This window comes from Pistacia vera, unplaced genomic scaffold (genome assembly GCF_008641045.1).
Source record: "Pistacia vera cultivar Batoury unplaced genomic scaffold, PisVer_v2 Contig153, whole genome shotgun sequence".
Taxonomy (NCBI): Eukaryota; Viridiplantae; Streptophyta; class Magnoliopsida; order Sapindales; family Anacardiaceae; genus Pistacia; species Pistacia vera.
Window position 1 is genome coordinate 847,476 of NW_022195608.1, and position 22,017 is coordinate 869,492.

The 22,017-nt window shown below is 34.2% G+C and overlaps 3 protein-coding genes across 3 annotated transcripts; all 3 read right to left on the reverse strand.

Moving 5' to 3' along the window:
• Window positions 1-321: 321 nt before the first annotated feature.
• LOC116124565 lies at window positions 322-2,334 on the reverse strand. The gene is made up of 3 exons (XM_031410285.1): window positions 1,720-2,334; window positions 909-1,643; window positions 322-411 (listed from the first exon to the last, which is right to left on the reverse strand). The coding sequence occupies exons 1-3, from the start codon at window positions 2,332-2,334 to the stop codon at window positions 322-324; spliced, it is 1,440 nt and encodes a 479-aa protein (XP_031266145.1).
• A 6,386-nt stretch (window positions 2,335-8,720) lies between these two features.
• On the reverse strand, window positions 8,721-10,685 carry LOC116124597. The gene is made up of 2 exons (XM_031410329.1): window positions 9,927-10,685; window positions 8,721-9,554 (listed from the first exon to the last, which is right to left on the reverse strand). The coding sequence occupies exons 1-2, from the start codon at window positions 10,572-10,574 to the stop codon at window positions 8,799-8,801; spliced, it is 1,404 nt and encodes a 467-aa protein (XP_031266189.1). The 5' UTR covers window positions 10,575-10,685; the 3' UTR covers window positions 8,721-8,798.
• Window positions 10,686-13,078: 2,393 nt separating this feature from the next.
• LOC116124594 lies at window positions 13,079-17,193 on the reverse strand. Its single transcript, XM_031410326.1, has 3 exons — window positions 16,910-17,193; window positions 14,210-14,965; window positions 13,079-13,447 (listed from the first exon to the last, which is right to left on the reverse strand). Exons 1-3 carry the CDS (start codon window positions 17,138-17,140, stop codon window positions 13,361-13,363), a joined length of 1,074 nt encoding a protein of 357 aa, XP_031266186.1. The 5' UTR covers window positions 17,141-17,193; the 3' UTR covers window positions 13,079-13,360.
• Window positions 17,194-22,017: the final 4,824 nt, after the last annotated feature.

Below are 22,017 nucleotides of genomic sequence, written 5' to 3' on the forward strand. Positions count from 1 at the left end.
TAAACTACAAATTTGTTCAAAAATCAAATCCTTGAATTTTTATCCTTTTTTAATCAAATATTAATGGCCTATTTCAATTTACGCAGATTGGATTAAAAATGTATTTACTTTAAGTCTGTTGTGTTTGTAAGAAAGAAAGATGGCACACACAAAAACAAACTCAAAATTACCAATATAATGCAAATCCTTTGTTGTAACATATTTATATAACATTGCAATACCCTTTGGTCTAACAGCATACGAGATTACAAACATAAATTCTAACACAATATATAACTAGGTTTCACATAAACAACACCTTATATTTTAGCTAAAATAAGATTATTCTGATTGTTCTGAATTTGGTTCTCCTAGAAAGGCAACGGTCAGAGCAGATTTAGATACAAGAGAAGCCACCAATAGACGCAAAGCCTGTAATGCAAAACAAATTCAGAGGTTATCAACAAGGGAAGAAATTAGCAATTCAATATTAGTGTTGGATGTTTAATGTCATAAAGCTCATGATTGATTCAAAACTCTCTATTTTTGCAGCATATTGAGTGGGAAAATGTGTACATTCAGTAGATTAAGAATCTGAGCACATTAGTGTCCTCAATTCCACTTCAAAGCTAATTAGACTTCTAATGCAGTTATCAATATGCTCACAAAAATCAAATATGTGAACTAGTGAAAGATTTCTCTCTAACCTCCGGTTGTCCAAATAGCAATATCAGGTTATATCATAAAATAAATTATGGTTTTCAACACTGGAAAATGATAAATATTTTAGAATGAAATTGATACAAATTTGTTAAACTTTTCAGTGCAAGTTCACCAAAATTTTTATGAAAGAATTACTATAAAAATATGAAGGAGTTGTTTTGCTATAGTTTTATTTCAGAGATTGATATGCTAAGTTGCTAACTTACCTCCTTATGGCCCACATGCACAGTTCGGACTTCGATGTCACTCCAATCTACGTTATGTTTCGTCAGATTAGACAAACCAGAAATTGAGGATGCTGGTGTTATTTTGAGATTGTCAGTTACCATAAACTTTTCTGCCCTCTTAACAAATCCTCTTGTGTCTTCAGAGCTAGAATTTGGATCCAAGACAGTTAAAGCTAAATATTCATCTTCCCCTGAAGGGAGAAGCGTTTCATCAGAAATCAGTTTGTCATCAGCATATACATAATAGTAAGGTGGATGTTTATCTTCCTCAATGCCCAAAGGATGATTCTCATAGCCAAAACTAGGGGCAAGCTGGGGACTGAGAAGCATTGCCTTGTGCTCATTTGATTTCAGATATTGCTCGGCATCAAGTTCGCGAATGCTATTGTACAGATGATTTATGCATCCTTTCCAAGTGTCGGTGTGCATTTCCTCCACCGCATACCCAAGTGGAACAGTAAGGAAACTGAAGAGTAAATCAACAAAATCTCCACTTGTTTCTGCATAGCCAACCATCTTCTTGGATTTGCAGACTGTAAGCTTGATCGTGATAGGCTTCTCGCTTACATCTGATGTTAGTTCCTCCATTCCAGATTTAATATATTTGCCAATATCAAAAAACATTTGGTCCAACTCAGGTGTTGGACTGCACTTCAAAAAAGTTCCTGTCAAAGCTGTCTTTGACACCAGTGACATCTTGAGCAATGTCAAAACCTGAAAGAATACATCTAGTCATTAATCTACTATCTAATAGCATTACCTCAAATCATGATTGAAAATAACTACTTACCTCATCTACTCCTATGTCAAGATTGCGCTCCTCGGTGGTGCTTCCATCGGTCAGTCCTAGATTGCTGAGCAGAGAAAGGCTTTCTTCAGTTGATGGGGGCATTACTCGTAATTCATCGCTTATCATAAGTCGGGTTATTTTTTTAACAAACACCCCTCTATCTTGAGCAAAATATGTTTTTTCGGGCAGAAACATCTTCATATTTATGCACTCTCCACAGGGACAAATAACATCTCTATAGTGACTTAAATGAGGGCAATCACTGCGTTCGCCAAGAAAGTACCTCAGCGGCTCAGTCTCATCAATATTCAATTTTAGTCTTCTGCACTGATCTGCAGCTGCATTTCTAGGGTATAACAACATTTTCTTGCATTCTTCAGTCCTGAACAATTGCACATCAAGATTCTCAATGCATTCATATAAATTGTTCATGCAGCCTATCCCCATCGTTGGAGGCCGATTAAGGATGAGCCTGATGATTGTTCCCATTGGCATCGTCAAGAAACTGAAGAGGACATCAATAAATTCCACACTTGGTTCAGCAAAGATAACTTTTTCTCTCTCCTTGTCCACCAAGGCCTTCAACCTAATAGGTTTTACATGTTCTTCATCCATTGATTATATGTTTTCTCTTCTTTCTCCGTTTCAAATACCCAAACCTACAAGCCGGAAAAAAAGTTAATCAAAGATTTTTTGTATTTGTTTGAAGCCTTTTCCATTTACTTAAAAGAATTCTAAAAAACTCCATTTCCACTGAAACATGCACGTTGATAATATGTTTGGAATTTCGGCTTTTTGCAAGTTAAATTTGTTTATCACATACTGGAAATTAATTATTTCCAGAATATACCCATTTTCATGAAGTAAAATGATTACTTAATTTAAATACTTTGATCCAAATTAAGCTGTTGTCCACAGGAAATAATATTCTGAGAAAAGAATTGTTAATTATAACTGGAAGTCTGGAACTAAACCGTTAAAATCAATCCTATTGAAATCATTCCAATCTTACATGTTTTTAGCTTTGTGGGGGTTGAAATAACAGTTAAATCATTCCAAGCACATGTAATTGAAGAAGATTAAATGACTAATAGAAAAGTCTCCACAGACCAAAACTCATATATCGGCTAGCTCAACATTATATAAGAAGTGATGATTTATGATGAAGTTATGTAATTGAAAGGGAGAATGACATTTTCCCACCCAAGGTTTGGCGAAACGACACTTTCTCACCCATCAGGTTTCAAAATGACACTTTCGCACCCTTAAGAAAATCTGGTAGGATGCTCAATTTATATTTAAAGTCTACCCATTATACTTACTACATGGTACATCCTAAGTTCCTAACGCTAAACCCAACATCTCTAAGTCACTCCTACAGAATTGGAAGCAAAAAACACATTCAGATAGCCCCAGTTTCTTGGGCTAACGTATGCACATTACACAAATAATTCAAAATCCTCATATATAAACGAATCAAACAAAAAATGAATGGCTTAACTTTATGCAGACTAGTTATTATAGAGGAGAGGTAGCTCCACTATAAGGAACGCCGGGTTATCCCGTTTACTCATAATAATGCTCATCTTGTTAACAATGGTCTTGCTACTTCAATCCAAAGGCTTCGTTGCTGCACAATGTATCAGGTTCTCGCCTTCTCAAATAGAATTGTAGAGCTTGGAAACATATTGGTTGAAAGACTTAAAGAATATGAATTCTCCTTATATTTCTCTTTATTTGAGGTATTTAATAGTATCTTGCTGATTACAAGTTTGATTTTTATATACTTTTGGTCGTTTAATCTTGCTAACTGGTAACTGTAAAATTTGCAGATATGAACAAGACATGCTTTCTTGTACAGGCTGCAGTTACAATCTCAAATAAACATAATTGAGTGGATCTATTAGCAGCCACTAATGACTAAAGAAGCCCCACTTGTTAATAAATTTTACAATGACAAATTTATCCCTAAATTTAATTATTAAAATTAACTTTAATTTCATATTCTTTACAAATATTTTGACACCCCACTATTATCTTATAATTTTTTTTTTTTTTTTATGTTATTCAAATCATTCTTATAACAAAAATATAATTTAATAGAGGGAACAGATTTGCAGTAGGATATATCAGTTTAAAAGGAGTACAAAATTGTAAATTTTTATTGCTTCTCATATAAATTTATTGTTATTTTTTTCTTCAAACTATTGGTAGCTATTTTGATCTATATAATTTTTTGCGTTTTTTAAGTGAATGGGATTATTTGTAAGGATTTTTTTAGCTTTAATTTTTTCTAAACTTTCAATTTAATTATAAAAAATATATATATATATATATATTTTAGGAATAATGATGGTAGGAGGTATATAACATACATGAAAGTAATGAAATGTTAGGCTCCGTTTGGTTCAAAATTTGGGGGTTTTGGGAAAAATTTTTTGAAAAAAGTTAAAAAAAAGTTGAATTAGGCGAGTATTACGATGTAGAATTTATAAATTAATAAAATACCTTTTATGTTTATTTTTTTACAAAATACCCCCTATAATAAAATATTAAAAGTTAACAAAAATACCCCTAACCCACCCTCAAACACCCCCAACCGGAGACCACCAACGGAGGTGGCCGGAGTCGCCGTATGGGCGCATGACCGGTTGGATCTTGCCGGTCATGCGTCGCTATGGCCTTTTTCGGCCAGATTCAGCCGGTAGTGCGCCATCTTACCAGATTCTGGCCATTTTCCGGTGGTGGTGGCCGGAATCTGGTAAATGTGGATTATTAGGGTGTTTTTGTAATTTTAAAAAAAATATTTAGGAGTATTTAATTAAATTATCAAATTTAAGGGGTTTAAAAAAAGTTGAATAATATTGGGAGTAGTATTCCCAAAAATCTGAGTTTTTGGGTATTTTACTGTTTAACTTTTTTGGGAATACTAAAAGTAGTATTCCCAAAACTGAAACAAACGCAGCCTTAATTTTTTAAAATATAAAAAAAATGAAATAGAAGGCATTCATGGAATTTATGGGGTGTCGTAAGAAAGAACAAAAAATTTAAAACTTTAAAATAGAGTGTCTTAAGAAATTTAGTTGGCGTAAATAGCTCCACCCAATTTAAAAACTGAAAAAAATCATCAAACTTAATTTCAAAACCGAAATAACACGCTCTATTGTAATGGCCCAGAGGCCTCAAACATGATGATGAAAGAAGTCAATTTCTTGGGCCTACACTCTGTTCATTGATTTGAGATAACGGACCAGTTGCCTCCATGGCTCCACCCAATAATCAATTTCTGAAATAAATTAAAACAAAAAAAGTTTTCACCCGGAAATATTTATGCATTGTAAAATTAATCCCAAAACAGAAAAAGAAACTGCTTACACTATTTAAGAGAGCAAGGTAGTAAATATTCTGAGAAAAGAATTGTTAATTATAACTGGGAAGTCTGGAACTAAACAATTAAATTAATCCCATTGAAATCACTCCAATCTTCAATGTTTATAGCTTTGTGGGGGTTGAAATAACAGTTAAATCATTCCAAGCATATATAATTGAAGAAGATTATATAAGAACTGATGCTTTGGTGAGCCTGGTATTTAGCGGCCACAGCTACAGCCGTAGCTTTCTCCTACGGGACCTCGTTTTGTTTTACTTCTACACTCACATACTATCACTAAGAACTTGGTGTAGTAAAAGATTCCTAAATTGAGACCTAGGAGAAAGAGAAATTTGAACAGAGTTTTGAATTTAAAGAAATTTGAAAATCAAAGAAAACGATTCAAGGATTTATAAGGTAGTTTTATGCAGGTACACATTCTGTATATCTGCAATCTATCGTCATGCTGCCTTGATATGTCATTATCTTGCAATTCAATAAGAATTACACTGTAGTAATTGATTCAAATTATCAGGAAATGAAAACCTTGGGAGTTTTAAAATTGAACGAATTAGCTGATCTTGTTGTCACACTTTGATGCTAATAAGACTGCTAATGCTCTGGCCAATGTGAGGCAGAAACATTAAAATACAGTAGTTGCAACCCAGTAGAAGATTTTTCTCCGCCTAATAGGTGTATCTTCGATGTAGAGTATCTGTGATTATGTGGAAAAAAAAAACTTTTTTCTTATAAAAAGTCCTAAATTGTGTAGAAAATAATCAATATTTGTAGACAATGGGATGCTTTGTGAGAGTTTTATTGCAGAATTTGATACATTAACTTACCTCCTCACAGCCCACATGCACAACACGCTCCTCAATGTCAGCAACAGGTTTATCCNATAGTAGATACTAATGGATAGCCCTTTTTCTGAAACAAGGAAAATGATAAATTCATTCAAAAACACTATAATTCTAAGCAGTTCTCTTTTCAAGGTTGCAAGATTTATGGACTGTTCCATCGTCCAAGTGTAGGCAAATAATTAGGCACATAACAGGATGCTCAAATCCTACTCTATGAATAGATACAAATAAGAAACAAGGATATATGTTTCTATATATTTGTTAAGGTAGAAAAAATAAACCGTGCTGTAACAGATAAAATATTAATCCAACACAAGATGGAACAAAGCTATACTAGATAGCAGAGAACAGAAATTGGTCCCTCAATCTTTTGTAGCCGTGACTCATATATTGTTTATAGGTATAAATCAAATTTACCTCCATTTCTTTACAAATCATATTCCATTCGTTTGTGAACGCCACCCACGTTGGAGCTAAAATTTGAAATCTACCTCACAATAGATAGATTTCTTTTTCCTTTTAACGTCAAAAATCATTTTCTTCCTCTAAATCAAAATCATGTAACTTTAAACTAACAAAAATGTTGCAACTCTACGGACGAAAACATTGTAAGTAACTGATTTTCTATGATAAAGTTAGATAGGGTACCTGGTTTCCAGCTAGTACATTGCTGGAATGACTCATTATAAAGTGTTAAGCAGACTTAGAAATTACACGTGATAAGGAAACATGAAATGAAACAATAAACGAGAAGCGATATTTGAAGTGGTTCGGATGTTCAACAGTGAATCCTACGTCCACTGCTATTGTATTAATAGATGGGTAAAATTAGGTCGCGTGAGGCAAGCTGAGTTATAATCTAGAGATAATACAAAAAAAGAGAGAAAATGTGTAAGTTATTTTAGACTAAGATTAGTCAATCCCATAAATGAGAGGGGTATCCTCTATTTATAGTGGGAGAGTTCAAGGTAATGATTACAAGTCTGCAAATGGGTAGATGCAGTGTTGATCCTTCCTTGCACCCCATTGGTCATCGTCACTCGAGAAATATCCTCAAATCGCGTAGGGCTGGGGCAAGTGGATAATCCCTAGCCACTCGCAAGCTTGGTACTCACCCGCTGCAATGACAAGAACCGCACCTCTTTTGTCATTGCGTGATGTGGCAGTGCCTGGACGGCACAAAACCTTCCTGAACCCTGATTGGCTCTTGCTAACCAGCGTCCACCTTAGCCCTAACTTTTCAAGCGTAACAGAAGTGTAATAAGATTTTAGAGAGGATGAAATAGTGTACTGCGCTGAAAATTTTAGTGAAGAATATATACACTAAGTTAAGGGAGCATTGATCGTTGCCTGTGAAGTAGTATTCTTGTCGTCTTTAGTTTCTTAATGAAGAATAAATGAACAGTCCTGCATGTCTTGAATATTGCTATATCTTCTTGGAAAATAGAAAATTTATGGAAACAATGGAACTAGGTTATGTGACTGATGGAGTAATAATGCATAAATGATGCAAAGGCAAGGTGGATTAATTAATGAAGGAAGTTGAAAGAGTTTTCAAATGACTAATCACACATCTGCAAAATTTCAAGGCTTATTGGCCATACCTAAATTGGGAAAAAAATGAAGTGTGTTTTTGAGTATGAAAGATGATAAACACAAAAAGGAAATTCAAGATTGCAACTAAGTGCATATCCTGTACCACCTATTTTATATAATTATACCCAAAATTATATAAAAGCAAAAGCAAGATGGTACACACAAAAGCAAACTCAAAATTGTCAATACAATACAAATCCTTTATAGTAATATACTTATATGGAATGCCTTTTGGTCTAAGAGCANCAATGGGCTTGAAAAGAACATCATCAGAAAAATCAAAACAAGAAGATGGTGGAGATGTGTAATTAATTTGATAATTAATTAAGGTTTACAAGTCGTAAAAAGCTTCAATGTTTAGAGCTTTCTGGGATTGAAATAATGACTAAAACATTGTAAACACTGATGAATAAAATCTAAGATTAAATAACTAATACAAGTCATAATTCCACAGAGAAAACAGCCCTTGTAGTCATGCTATTAACTGTAGCTCTGACGCTCAAGAACTTAACTTTAAAAGTAACTGATGGTATATGACAAAAACATGAATAGTACCTGGTGATCACCAAGCTACTGTTTCTGGAGAGGAGTTCAATGAAGGATTCATAGAACAGAGAGTGGAGAAAATGAAGTAGAAGAGAAGTTTTAAGTTAGTTAAAAGGCGTATCCGTACATGTGTGGTCCATTATCTTTAGCAAAGGCAAGAATTCTCAAGGGAGAAAAAATGAATAGTCCAGTACTTGACTTGGCTTTTGATCTTCTTGTTACAGAGAAAATATTATTCCAAGAGAAAATGGAGCTAAGCTATAGTTAATTTTAAAGGTGTATCCGTACATGTGTGGTACATTATCTTTAGCAACTTCCTTTTCAAGGCAAGAATTCTTAAGGTAGAAGAAATGAACAGTCCAATACTTTACTTTTGATCTTCTCGTAACAGATAAAATATTATTCCAAGAGAAAATGGAACTAAGCTACCGTTTATAGGGAATATCTCATAAATTCTCTCTTTGTAATTTTAAGCAAGAGTAGGATCTAACATGACCTTCTGAGTTTGAGTCCTTGTAATTGTTAATATAGATGACCGTTATAGCTCTTACCAGTCAATAGTTTTAAGGTCTGAAAAATTAGTATTAAAGGTTGTATGCCAAAATCACCATGCGTTTCTATAACAAGATCTCAAAATAGTCAAAAGAAAGTACTATCAGAAATCATGGGATGCTTTGTTAGAGTTTAATACTGAAATATTTATGTCAACTTACCTTCTCACGGCCCACATGCACAACACGCTCCTCAATATCGCTGATAGATACTTTCAATTCTTTCAAAAGACACAGACTTTGGACTTGAGACATGGGTGTGATGATCAGATTGTCAGTTACTGTAAACATTGCTGGTCCAGCCATAAATCCTCCTCTTGTGGCTTCTTTAAAATGAGACTTAGGATCCTTAACAGTTAAAATTGAACTTCTCGCATATGATCCACAAGGAATTTCACCATCAGAAGTCAGTTGAGAATGATAACAAGAATGCTCTGCATAGCAGTATTTTGGGTGCAAACCTTCCTCAATGCCTAAAGGATGGTTCTCATAGCCAAAATCAGGAGCAAGCTTCGGATTGATGAGCATTTCCTTGTGCTCATTAGATTTAAAGTATTTCTCAACATTAAGATCCTGAACACCATTGTACAGGTGAGTTAAGGATCCCATTGAAAAGTCACTCCGCATTTCTTTTATTATATAACCAAGTGGAAAAGTTAGGAAACTGGAGACTAAATCAACAAATTCTTCACTTGCTTCGGCATAACAAACCATTTTCTTGGATTTGCTGACGATAAGCTTTACATGAATCTTCCCATCCACATTTGATTCTGGTTCTTCCACGGTAGATTTAACATAAATGTTCCGATCAAAATCTTCTTTGCCAAACTTTGGTGATGAATTTTGTTTCAACAAAGTTTCTGTCAAAGGTTTTTTTGACACTAGTGAGCACATGAGCAAAGTGAAAACCTGAAAGAAGGCATCAGGTCACGAACACAACCACAATCCAGCTATCTAACAAATTGTGAAATTATTAATCATATTCAGAGAGCTGATATAATAAAAGATGATAGTAGATCAAATTCAAAAGCCCTAATTTTTGCCAATTATAAATGTTGATTAGTTAGCTTCTGACATTTTTAGCTTGACTGTAAAACATTTTTTCTTTCCTTTTTTCTTTTAATCCCCATCATTTACTTCTAAAAAAGCAAACTGCAATGAAGGTGAATAATTTCCAGGAGATCTTCATATACTAAGTTTGATCATACAAAATGATTCTTAACTACAAATAGTAGAATCTGATAAGATTATTAAATTTTAGAATCATAACGAAATAGTTACCTCATCTACTCCTATGTCAATGTTGTACTCCTCAATGGCGCTACAGTCCATGAGTCCTATCTTGGACAATAGAGAAAGGCTTGCTTCTATTGATGAGGGCTTTACTTGTAATTCATCACTTATTATAAATTGGGTCAGTCCTTTAACAAACACTCCTCTGTCTCGACCATCAAAAACTAACTTTTTTACAGTCTTATTTGACAACTCCATCGTCCTATCCATGAGCCCTCCACATTCGCAAACAGCATTAGGGTAGAGACTCAATAACTTGTGCCCAGAAAGTGTACAATCCGTAGTGCACAAGAAGTACCTCGGCAGCTCCCCATCGTCAATTTGCAATTTTAGTCTCTTGTTCTGAGGCGCAGCGCCATTTCTGGGACATAGCAACATGGTCTTGCATGCTTCAGTCCGGAAACGCTGCATGTCAAGGTTCTCAATGCTTTCATACAAATTGTTCATGCAACCCATCCCCACTGTCGGTGGTTGATTATGATTAGAAATAAGCCTGATGATTGTTCCCATGGGCATTGTCAAGAAGCTAAAGAGGACGTCAGTAAAGTCCTCATCTGATTCCACAAATATAACTCTGTTGTTCTCTTTATCCACCAAAGCCTTCAAGCTAATTGCTTTTGCTTCTTCCTTATTCATTGAGTATATGCTTTCAATTCTTGCTTTGTTCAAATACTGAATACAAGCTGCAAAATCAATGCTTAATCAATTACTTATCTAAGCCATAAGCCTTGTGTTCATAGACTACAAGAAATTTTGAAATCTATGCAAAAGCTCATTTTCTGGTTAAAAGCAGATATAGTTATTGAATTTCATAAACAAAATCTAATTGCAAAAAGCAGAAACTCAATAAATAGCCATTTTCTTGAAACAAGGAAAAGGATAAATTGATTCAAAAACACCATGATTCTAAGCTGATCTCCACAAGGCTAGAAGATTTAAGGATTTATTCTTATTGCACATGTTCACATACATATTGTACATTAAGAAAAACATAAATCATTGAACAAAGTAATTAATTTGATCATTAATTAAGGTTTACATAAACTTACTTAAAGGAGCCCAATGGGCTTGAAAAGAACATCATCAGAAAAATCAAAACAAGAAGATGGTGGAGATGTGTAATTAATTTGATAATTAATTAAGGTTTACAAGTCGTAAAAAGCTTCAATGTTTAGAGCTTTCTGGGATTGAAATAATGACTAAAACATTGTAAACACTGATGAATAAAATCTAAGATTAAATAACTAATACAAGTCATAATTCCACAGAGAAAACAGCCCTTGTAGTCATGCTATTAACTGTAGCTCTGACGCTCAAGAACTTAACTTTAAAAGTAACTGATGGTATATGACAAAAACATGAATAGTACCTGGTGATCACCAAGCTACTGTTTCTGGAGAGGAGTTCAATGAAGGATTCAGAGAACAGAGAGTGGAGAAAATGAAGTAGAAGAGAAGTTTTAAGTTAGTTAAAAGGCGTATCCGTACATGTGTGGTCCATTATCTTTAGCAAAGGCAAGAATTCTCAAGGGAGAATAAATGAATAGTCCAGTACTTGACTTGGCTTTTGATCTTCTTGTTACAGAGAAAATATTATTCCAAGAGAAAATGGAGCTAAGCTATAGTTAATTTTAAAGGTGTATCCGTACATGTGTGGTACATTATCTTTAGCAACTTCCTTTTCAAGGCAAGAATTCTTAAGGTAGAAGAAATGAACAGTCCAATACTTTACTTTTGATCTTCTCGTAACAGATAAAATATTATTCCAAGAGAAAATGGAACTAAGCTACCGTTTATAGGGAATATCTCATAAATTCTCTCTTTGTAATTTTAAGCAAGAGTAGGATCTAACATGACCTTCTGAGTTTGAGTCCTTGTAATTATTAATATAGATGACCGTTATAGCTCTTACCAGTCAATAGTTTTAAGGTCTGAAAAATTAGTTGAGTTGCACGCAAACTGACCCGAATACCCCAAGTCATCAAAAAAAAAAAAAAAAAAAAAAAACTTATATAATTTTGTTTGAGATTATACCCAAGTGTCATTTACCCAAAATGTGTCTTCATTAGAGAACCTATCTTATGGACCTCCGGTTCTTATGAGGTTGTGGCATATCACATTATCGAAAATGCACCCTATGAACCTTACATCACAGCTTGGAAAGTGCACCTTGTTTGCATGGATTTACTGTTAAGCTTGACATAAACGATCTTATTATTAGACGTACATCTACTTAATTTATAAAATCATACTTATGAACCTTGCATTCTCATGAGATCGTGTCACAGTGCACAGAGTCCTATCTTATGGACTTCACGCCACACCGTCAGATTGCAAATTAGTTCAAATAGCAATTGTAATCACTCGTATACCGTATGAATGGCCTAGTACATGTGTTTTGCTTCTAATGGTACAATATTACTTATCATAATATCAAAAAAACTTGAAATATAATTTGAACCTTGTCACCACCATCGAGTGATTTTGTGATAAAAGAGCAAAAGAAAGTTTCATGAGCTTTTAAATTCAAGTCTCCATAGTCCCTAATAGGGGTATCCATTGAGAGGTTTATCTTGTCATGGCCCCCATTACATTTATTTTGATCTTATTATTATGAAAAATATTAAATCAATTGTTCACCTTTTCCACCACATGTCTAACAATTGCCCTACCATATCTCAAATCAAACAAACCAATCTTTAATTTAGTTGCTCCAGAGAAGGAGAAACTTTACTAGAATGTTTGTGACCAACTCATTTTATTATACTATATAGTATATATACTTAGAAATAGGTGAATTGCTTCTTCACACTTGAGAATTATGAACAAAATCAAAGTTGAGCTTCAAATTTACAATAAAGAAGTTCTTTCAAATTAAAAAAACAAAAAACCATTATGATTTCTGAGGGCACCCAAATCATCCAAACATGTACAGCCCAAAAGAAATAACAAAGCAATTTCCATGGGCCCATTTGCTGATTAAGCCCATATCTACTTAATATAATATAATATAGTTATTGTAATTTTGTACCCTCAAGGTCAAGGCAATGCTGCCTTGATAAGGCATTTTGACGCTGATGAATGATGACTTTTGATCATCTTGTAAGAGAGAAAGTATTAATATATAGAAGAGAACAGAAATTGGTTTCTCAATCTTTTGTAGCCGTGACTCATATATTGTTTATAGTTATAAATCAAATTTACCTCCAGTTCTTTACAACAGATCATACTCCTTTTGCTTTTGAATGCTATCCACGTTGGAGCTAAAATTGGAAATCTATCTCACAATAAATAGATACAATACAAATCCTCTGTAGTAACATACTTATATGGAATACCTTCTGGTCTAAGAGCATACCAGAGCACAAACACAAATTTTAACACAAACTATAAATAGTTCTCACATGAACAACATTCCTTATTTTAGTTGAAATATGGATTTGGCTCTCTCAGAAAGGCATTGGTCAGAGCAGATTCAGATACAAAAGAAGCCACCAATAGACGCAAAGCCTGCAAAGTAAAATAAATTCATAAGGTATCAAAAAACATATTCATAAGGTATCAACAAGAGAATGGATATCATGCTTTCACATCATCTTCAATGGATTCTCTTCTTGAACAGCTTCTGAATCAAAACTCTCCATTTGTATAGTCTAATTAATGGGAGATGGTAATGCAGCAACAAAAACAGAATTGGCAGTAGCTTAGTTTGGTAGATTATTGGCTTGGCACAATAAACTGACAGCATTTGTATATTTTACTTCTATACTGTCACTTACTATTGATTGAAAACAATACATTTGTAGATGGCAATGCCTTGCAATTTGACAAGACTTACAACATAAAAATAATAAAAGATACAGATAGTATGGGAATCTAAAACCTTATGAAGAAATGAACTATTTGGCTGATACAGTTCTTCAGTGTTACTTAAAAGCAAATAAGACTTCTAATGCTCTTGCCAATGTGAGGAAAAACCTTAAAATACATGTATGAAACTTTTAAGTTGTTTGCTGCATCTTGCTGGATGAATTTCTATGATTATGTCCTAGAATACTGTATGTTTTCCAATAGTAACATTCTAGCAAGTTAGGCAAATTGAGAGAAAGTTAAATCATAGGGACTTGAATTTCGAAGAAATACTTAAAGGTTGTATGCCAAAATCACCATGCGTTTCTATAACAGGATCTCAAAATAGTCAAAAAAAACTACTATCAGAAATCATGGGATGCTTTGTTAGAGTTTAATACTGAAATATTTATGTCAATTTACCTTCTCACGGCCCACATGCACAAAACGCTCCTCAATATCGCTGAAAGGTACTTTCAATTTGTTCAGAAGAGATAGACTTTCGAATTGAGATATGGGTGTGATGATCAGATTGTCAGTTACGGTAAACATTGTTGATCCAGTCACAAATCCTCCTCTTCTGGCTTCTTTAAAATGAGACTTAGGATCCTTGACAGTTAAAATTGACCGTCTCCATTCCCATCCAGAAAGAATTTGCTCACCAGAAGTCAATGCATAACGAAAAGGAGATACATCACAATATTCTGTAGCACAGTATGTTGGGTGCAAACCTTCTTCAATGCCTAAAGGATGGTTCTCATAGCTAAAATAAGGGGCGAACTTCGGACTGATGAGCATTTTCTTGTGCTCATCAGATTTCAGGTATTTCTCAGTATCGAGTTCCTTAACACTAGTGTACAGGTGAGTTAATGATCCTTTTGAAAAGCCACTCTGCATTTCTTTTATTATATAACCAAGTGGAACAGTTAGGAAACTGGAAACTAAATCAACAAATTCTTTACTTGCTTCAGCAAAACAAACCATTTTCTTGGATTTGCTGATAATAAGCTTTACATGAATCTTCCCATCCACATTTGATTCTGGTTCTTCCACTGTAGACTCAACATAGATATTCTGATCAAAATCTTCTTTGCCGAACTTTGGTGCTGAATTTTGTTTCAACAAAAATTCTGTCAAAGGTTTCTTTGATACCAGTGAGCACTTGAGCAAAGTGAGAACCTGAAAAAAGGCATCAGGTCAATTGGGAAATTATTAATCATATTCAAAGAGATGACATAATAAAAGATAATATTAGATCTGACGTAGTGAGCTTAAAAACAAGGCTAACACACAATTATGCCTTTATGGTCTATTAACAAGTCTCAATCATAGAAACTTAATTCATAAAATTGAAGGAAAATCTGAAAATCATTTTATATCTTAAAAAAAAAAATAATACCTTTATGTAGGGTGGTGACAACTAAACCTAACAAAAGACTCTCAATCAATAAGGAAATAAAAAACAAATTAATTAAAAGAAAAAAGGAAATCCTAATTTTTGACTAATTATCACATTAGAAATAACTCTTAATAGAAGAGGAAAAACACACAAAAAAAACTTAAACGTCCCCTAAACAAGTCGAAACAATGGATTTTGGGCCTGAATACGACAGCCAACAAGGGACTCGGGTTGCCACGTTGTCGGGCTCGAAACAAGCTTTTTGTTTATATCTTATGAGTCCCGTAACTCCTCACAAATCAAAAGTCATGGCTATTTTAAGTTGGTATGCCGACGTTTGAGCTTTTGAATTATCATTGTTGATCTAATTAGCTTCTGACAATTTTAGCTTGACTACGAAACGTTTTTCCTTTTAGTCCCCATCATTTACTTCTAAAAAGCAAACTGCATTGAAGGTCAATTATGCTCAGGAGATGTTCATCACAAGCACGGGCAGACCCAGGAGGAATGAAACTTAGGGGGTAAAACGTTAAAATAACAATTAACATAAATATAAAATAAATAAACACAAATATTTGTATTAATAAAATTCTCGTTAACTAATATATTTATAATTGTCCTCGACGAGATTTTATCTTTTAAATATATTGTATAATGATTTCATTATCAATACTATCAAATACATCATTCTTTATATACAAAATTAAACTATCATTCAACCATTAATCACTCATTCTATTTCGCAAATGATTCTTCACAACATTTATTGATGAAAATGCTCTTTTTACACTAGCAGTGACAACCAGTAAAATCAATGCTAATTTTATTAATAGATTAACTAATAGAAACACTCTATCCTTCTTTGTTTCAACCATCACTCTTACAAGATCTCCAATCCCATTCAATTTAATAAATTTTACATTAGAGCATCCAAAATGTAAGTATCAAATTGAGAATCAAGTGCTATGAATTTTAAGTTAGAAAAATCTTATAAATAAAGTTCAACAAGACGTATCAATTTTTGCTTATCAAAAGTAACAAAATTTTCATTTGGACATAAGCATGCCAAACAAAAATAATTCAGTATTTACCTCATTAAAACGATTATTCAACTATTGAAGCTATATGTAAGACACTATAAAATACTTCAATACGCTAATGATGCACGTTTTTTTTATAACTTTGCTAAGTAAATTCTCCCATACACTATCCCTCATCAATTATAAAGCCTGCTTACATGCTTCAACCAAATTCATAACATTTACAATATCTTGATCTTTTCTTTATAATGCTTGAGAATGTTCATTTGTAAAGCTAAGTAAATCTTTCATCATAAATAAACTAAATACAAAATTAAATGATTGCATAAATTTCAATATATTATTAGAGAAAAATAGGGATCGAAGAGATGGAGTGGGGCACGTTGGACAAGAGAAAAAGTTGGGATTGGAGAAAAAAGGGAAAAATGTATTTTTAGAGAAAATCAAAATTTTTAATTAATTTAATTTACGTAATTTGTAATTTAGTTTTTTTATGGGCCAAAATGAAAAAATTTTAAAAATTCCAAGTGGGGGCACTTGACCCCATGTGGGTCGGCCCCTGATCACGAGTACGAATTGGTTTCTTCATGTACTATGTTTAATCATAGAAAACGATTCCTAACTACAAATGATGGTAGAATCCGATAAAAATATTAAATTTTAGAATCAGAATGAAACAGTTACCTCATCTACTCCTACGTCGATGTTGTAGTAGCTATACTCCTCAATGCTGCTACAGTCCGTGAGTCCTAGCTTGGATAGTACAGAAACGCTTGCTTCTATTGATGAGGGCTTTACTTGTAGTTCATCACTTATTATAAATTGGTTCAGTCCTTTAACAAACACTCCTCTATCTTGAGCATCAAAAACTAACTTTTTTTCAGTCTTCTCTGACAACTGCATCGTCCTATCCATGAGCCGTCCACATTCGCAAACAGCATTAGGGTAGAGACTCAATAACTTGTGCACAGAAAGGGTACAATCCGTAGTGCACAAGAAGTACCTCGGATCCTCACCATCGTCAATTTGCAATTTTAGTCTCTTGTTCTGAGGTGCAACGTGATTTCTGGGGCATAGCAACATGGTCTTGCATGCTTCAGTCCAGAAACACTGCATATCAAGGTTCTTAATGCTTTCATACAAATTGTTCATGCAACCTACCGCCACTGTTGGTGGTTGATTATGATTAGAAATAAGCCTGATGATTGTTCCCATGGGCATTGTCAAGAAGCTAAAGAGAACATCAGTAAAGTCCACATCTGATTCCGCAAATATAACTCTGTTGTTCTCTTAATCCACCAAGGCCTTCAAGCTAATTGCTTTTGCTTCTTCCGTAGCCATTGAGAATATGCTTTCAAATCTTGCTTTGTTCAAATACTGAATACAACCTGCAAAATCCACGCTTAATCAATTACTTATCTGAGCCTGAAGCCTTGTGTTCATACACTTCAAGAAATTTTGAAATCTATGCAAAAGCTCATTTTCTGGCTAAAAGCATATATAGTTATTGGATTTCGTAAAATCTAATTGCAAAAAGCAGCAACTCAACAAATAGCCATCTTCTTGAAACAAGGAAAAAGGATAAATTGATTCAAAGGCACCATGATTCTAAGCTGATCTCCACAGGGCTGGAAGATTTAAGGACTTTTTCTAAGTGCAAATGTTCACATACATATTGTCAATACATTAAGAAAAAACATAAATCATTGAACAAAGTAATGAATTTTATATAAACTTTTACATAAACTTACTTAAAGGAGTTCAATGGGCTAGAAAAGAGCATCATCAGGAAAATCAAAACAATAAGATGGTGGAGATGTGATCATTAATTAAGGTTCACAAGTCGTTAAAATCTTGAGTGTTTAGAGGTTTCTGGGATTGAAATAATGATTAAAACATTCTAAACACTGACGAATAAAAGCTAAGATAAAATTACTAATACAAGTCATAATTCTACAGAGAAATCAGCCCATATAGTCATGCGATTAACTCTAGCTCAGATGCTCAAGAACTTAACTTCAAAAGTAACTGATGTTATATGACAAAAACATATATAGTACCTGGTGATCACCAAGCTACTGTTGCTGGAGAGGAGTTCAATGAAGGATTCTGGGAGCAGCGAGCAGAGAAAATCAAGTAGAAGAGAGGTTTTAAGTAAGTTAAAAAGTGCATCCGTACATGTGTGGTCCACTATAGCAACTTCCTTTCGAAGGCAAGAATTCTTAAGGGAGAAGAAATGAACAGTCCAGTATTTGACTTGACTTTAGATCTTCTTGTAACAGAGAAAATATTTATTCTTAGAGAAAATGGAACTAAGCGACTGTTAATTTTAAAGGTGTATCCCTACATGTGTGGTCCATTATCTTTAGCAACTTCCTTTTTAAAGCAAGAATTCTTAAGGGAGAAGAAATTAACAGTCCAAATCATGTAACTTAAGCAAACAAAAATGTTGCAACTCTACGGACGAATACATTATAAAGTAAGATATGGTGCCTGGTTTCCAGCTAGTACATTGCTGGAAAGAAGTGTAATAAGATTTTAGAGAGGATCAAAGAGTGTACTGAGCAGAAAATTTTAGGAAAGAATATGTACAGTAAGTTAAGGGTGCAGTAGTACTCTTTATCATCTTTAGCTACTTAATGAAGAAGAAATGAACAGTCCTGCATGCCTTGAATATTGCTATATCTTCTTGGAAAAAAGAAAATTTATGGAAAGGATGGAACTAGGTTATGAGAGAAGTAAAGAATGATGGAGCAATAATGCATGAATGATGCCAAGGCAAGATGGATTAATTAATGAAGTTGAAAGAGCTCAAATGACTCAAAAATTAATATACGTATATATATGTATAGCCAAGAGTTCGGTTATTTTGTAATTTTGTTGACATAATTTGTGTTTTTGGTCAAGGGAAAAGTTACTTTTGTAATTAATATATAGATATATTCATTAATCAGTATAAAGAAAATTCACAAGCTACCAATTACAAGATAATTCATTATCCCTTCATTCTTAACTATTAACACCTATCTGATGTCAAATTAGGGTCACTTTTTCTTGGAAACAAAGTTTACTTCCCACATCTTAAACAAAATGTATGAATGTATAATTTATTGCCTTTCAGTTGAGCCAATGTTTCAGTCCACAAACACCATGTCATTTGCCTATTCATGCGTCTTGCTTCTGGAAATTTTATTAAAAAAAAAAATTTCAGAAGTTTAGCTTCCAAACTCGCATAAAAACCTGAAAGTTGTAACGCAGATGTCCTGTTTCTCAATTTGTGCAGATTAGAAGAAAAACATAGTTTTGTTGTGTGTGTTTGTGAGAAAGAAAGATGGTATGCACATAAGCAAACTCAAATTGCAAATACAATGCAAATCCTTTGTAGTAACATATATGCAATACCCTCTTGTCTAAGAGCATGCTAGAGTACAAACACAAATTTTAACAAAATATATAAAAAGGTTTCACATGAACAATATTCTATATTTTAGCTAAAAAAAATTATTTTGACTATTTTGGATTTGACTCTCTCATAAATGCATTGGTCAAAGCAGATTCCGATACAAAAGAAGCCACTAATAGACGCAAAGCCTGCAAAGTAAAACAAATTTATAAGGTATCAACAAGGGAAACAAATTCATGAGGTATCAACAAGAGAATCGATATCATGCTTTCAGATAATCTTCAATGGATTCTCTTCGTGAACAGCTTTTGAATCAAAACTCTCCATTTATATAGTCTAATTAATGGGAGGTGGTATCTAGTTAGTAAATTCNATATCTCTCCTCCGGTATGTCCCGTTTCCGCAGCAACTTCATCCCCAAGCACTCAGTACAGAATCTAAAGTCACCAAATACATTAATATCCTTCCAAGATTATTACAATAATATTGTTTCAAAGAGAAACTTATTTATAACATTAACATTGACGTTGAAGTTAAATAAAAACTGAATACTTTATTGTCTTATCCAAATCTCCAACACGATAAACAACATGGAGCAATCTCCTTTTGTCTTTCTTAACCCATTCTGGGGCATTTTCTTGAGAAGCACTTGTGCTAGCTTGTGCCACATTCCAAGCTGATACCACTCCTACGCCATTGCCATCTCCTTTCAAGTGCTTAGAAGCTTTCAAACCAAGTGATTATGATATAAAGGTTATTTTTGTTTTGTTTATGCTGTAATTCAGTGGGAGGATTAGGATTGCTGCAAAATGGATTTGAGGTGTTACTGTGGCCGAGCTGAGTTACTTCAGAGAAGTAGGTCGCCATGAAGAAGGGAGTCAACTTTTCAGGAAGTTTTGTGATTATATTTATCCCTATCAAAGTACTTGAAGAAATTATAGCATTTTGTAACACCAATGGTGGAGGATTGTCAGGTGGAGTAGTTACTTTAACGGAGGATGCTTCATTTGAGACTGTTGTTAATCCAAATTCTCCTGTTGCTGCTTCCCAGATTCTAGCGTAAGGATCAACTGGATATCAATGGAGATCAATGAGCTATGTTGTGAGAGATGTTGCTGTGGTTTTTGGCTTGGCGAAGAAGAAGAAGAAGAGCGAAGAAGGTGTCTTTTTTTTTAAAAGTAAAATGGACGCTCGTCCAAACTTAAGGGACGAATGGACGCCCATTCAAACGTAAGGGACGGCCGTCCAAAATTTATGGACGGCCATCCTCAAATTTTTTTTTTTTTTATTTTCATATTTTGGTTAAGGACGAACGTCCTTTATTTGCGGACACTCGTCCAAAATGAAGGGACGACCGTCCATTATGGATGAACGACCGTCCCTAATTTTTATAAAAAAAAATTATTCTATTTTACTTATGAACAGGCGTCCATTAAATAGGGACGCCCGTTCCTGGTATATGGACCCTCGTCCATATAATATGGACGGATGTCCATGTGAATGAACGGTCGTTCAAATTTGATGGACGGTCGTTCACTAGAAAAAAATTGTTAAAAAAATTAGAGGCATGTTACACATAGGTCGGTATAATATTTCGGTTCAAAAATCCCGATGTCTGTAGCATTATTGTTAGTGAGAAGTCCGCTTAAAGCTTGTTTTTATAATTAAATCCTGTTGATTGTTGAAACAGGAAATTTGAGGTTGACTTTATTATTACGCCACGTGAAGTTAAATCCTATTGAAATGAATAAATTGATAGGACTTACCTCAGATATAATATCTTTGACAAGCTTTGCAGTTTCTAAATTTTCTTCATTTCACATCAAAGGAAACACTTTTGAGTGCTGCGATTACGTGAAGGAGAAGAAACAAAGCAAAAGAATGGAAGGAGCTAAGTTTCGAAGTGGAGACGATCAACAACATTCTCTTCCCAAAAGGGTTAAAAGAGTACCATCGCCATGGGGTTGCGATCATCCTATGTCAAGAACCTCACTTGCTTGGAGATCTTTGATGAAACTAGCGACCGAAAGCAGAAGTCGATAGAAGCGAAGGGCTGGGCTGGTTAGAATTAGAACCTAATGTTAAGATGAGAAGATCAACGAACTTTTCAAGAATGTGGGTAGAAGGAAGAAAAAGATTGAGAAAACTGTAGATGTAAAAATCTACCTGTACGGAAGGGGTGTCTGATCCCGTGAGGTTGAGGCCACTAGCAATCCGCTGTACCTGCGCACGTAGAGAAACAAACGCGTGAAGCGAACGGAAAACACCGGGGTGGTGTTTGCCGTAGGCACTCCGACGCTCAAGTTAGCAAGGCTGAAAGAAGCTTAGTATAGTGAGGGCTAGGGAGTAAAGAGGTTACCGGAAGTCTAGTCGGGGACTGTGACTACGA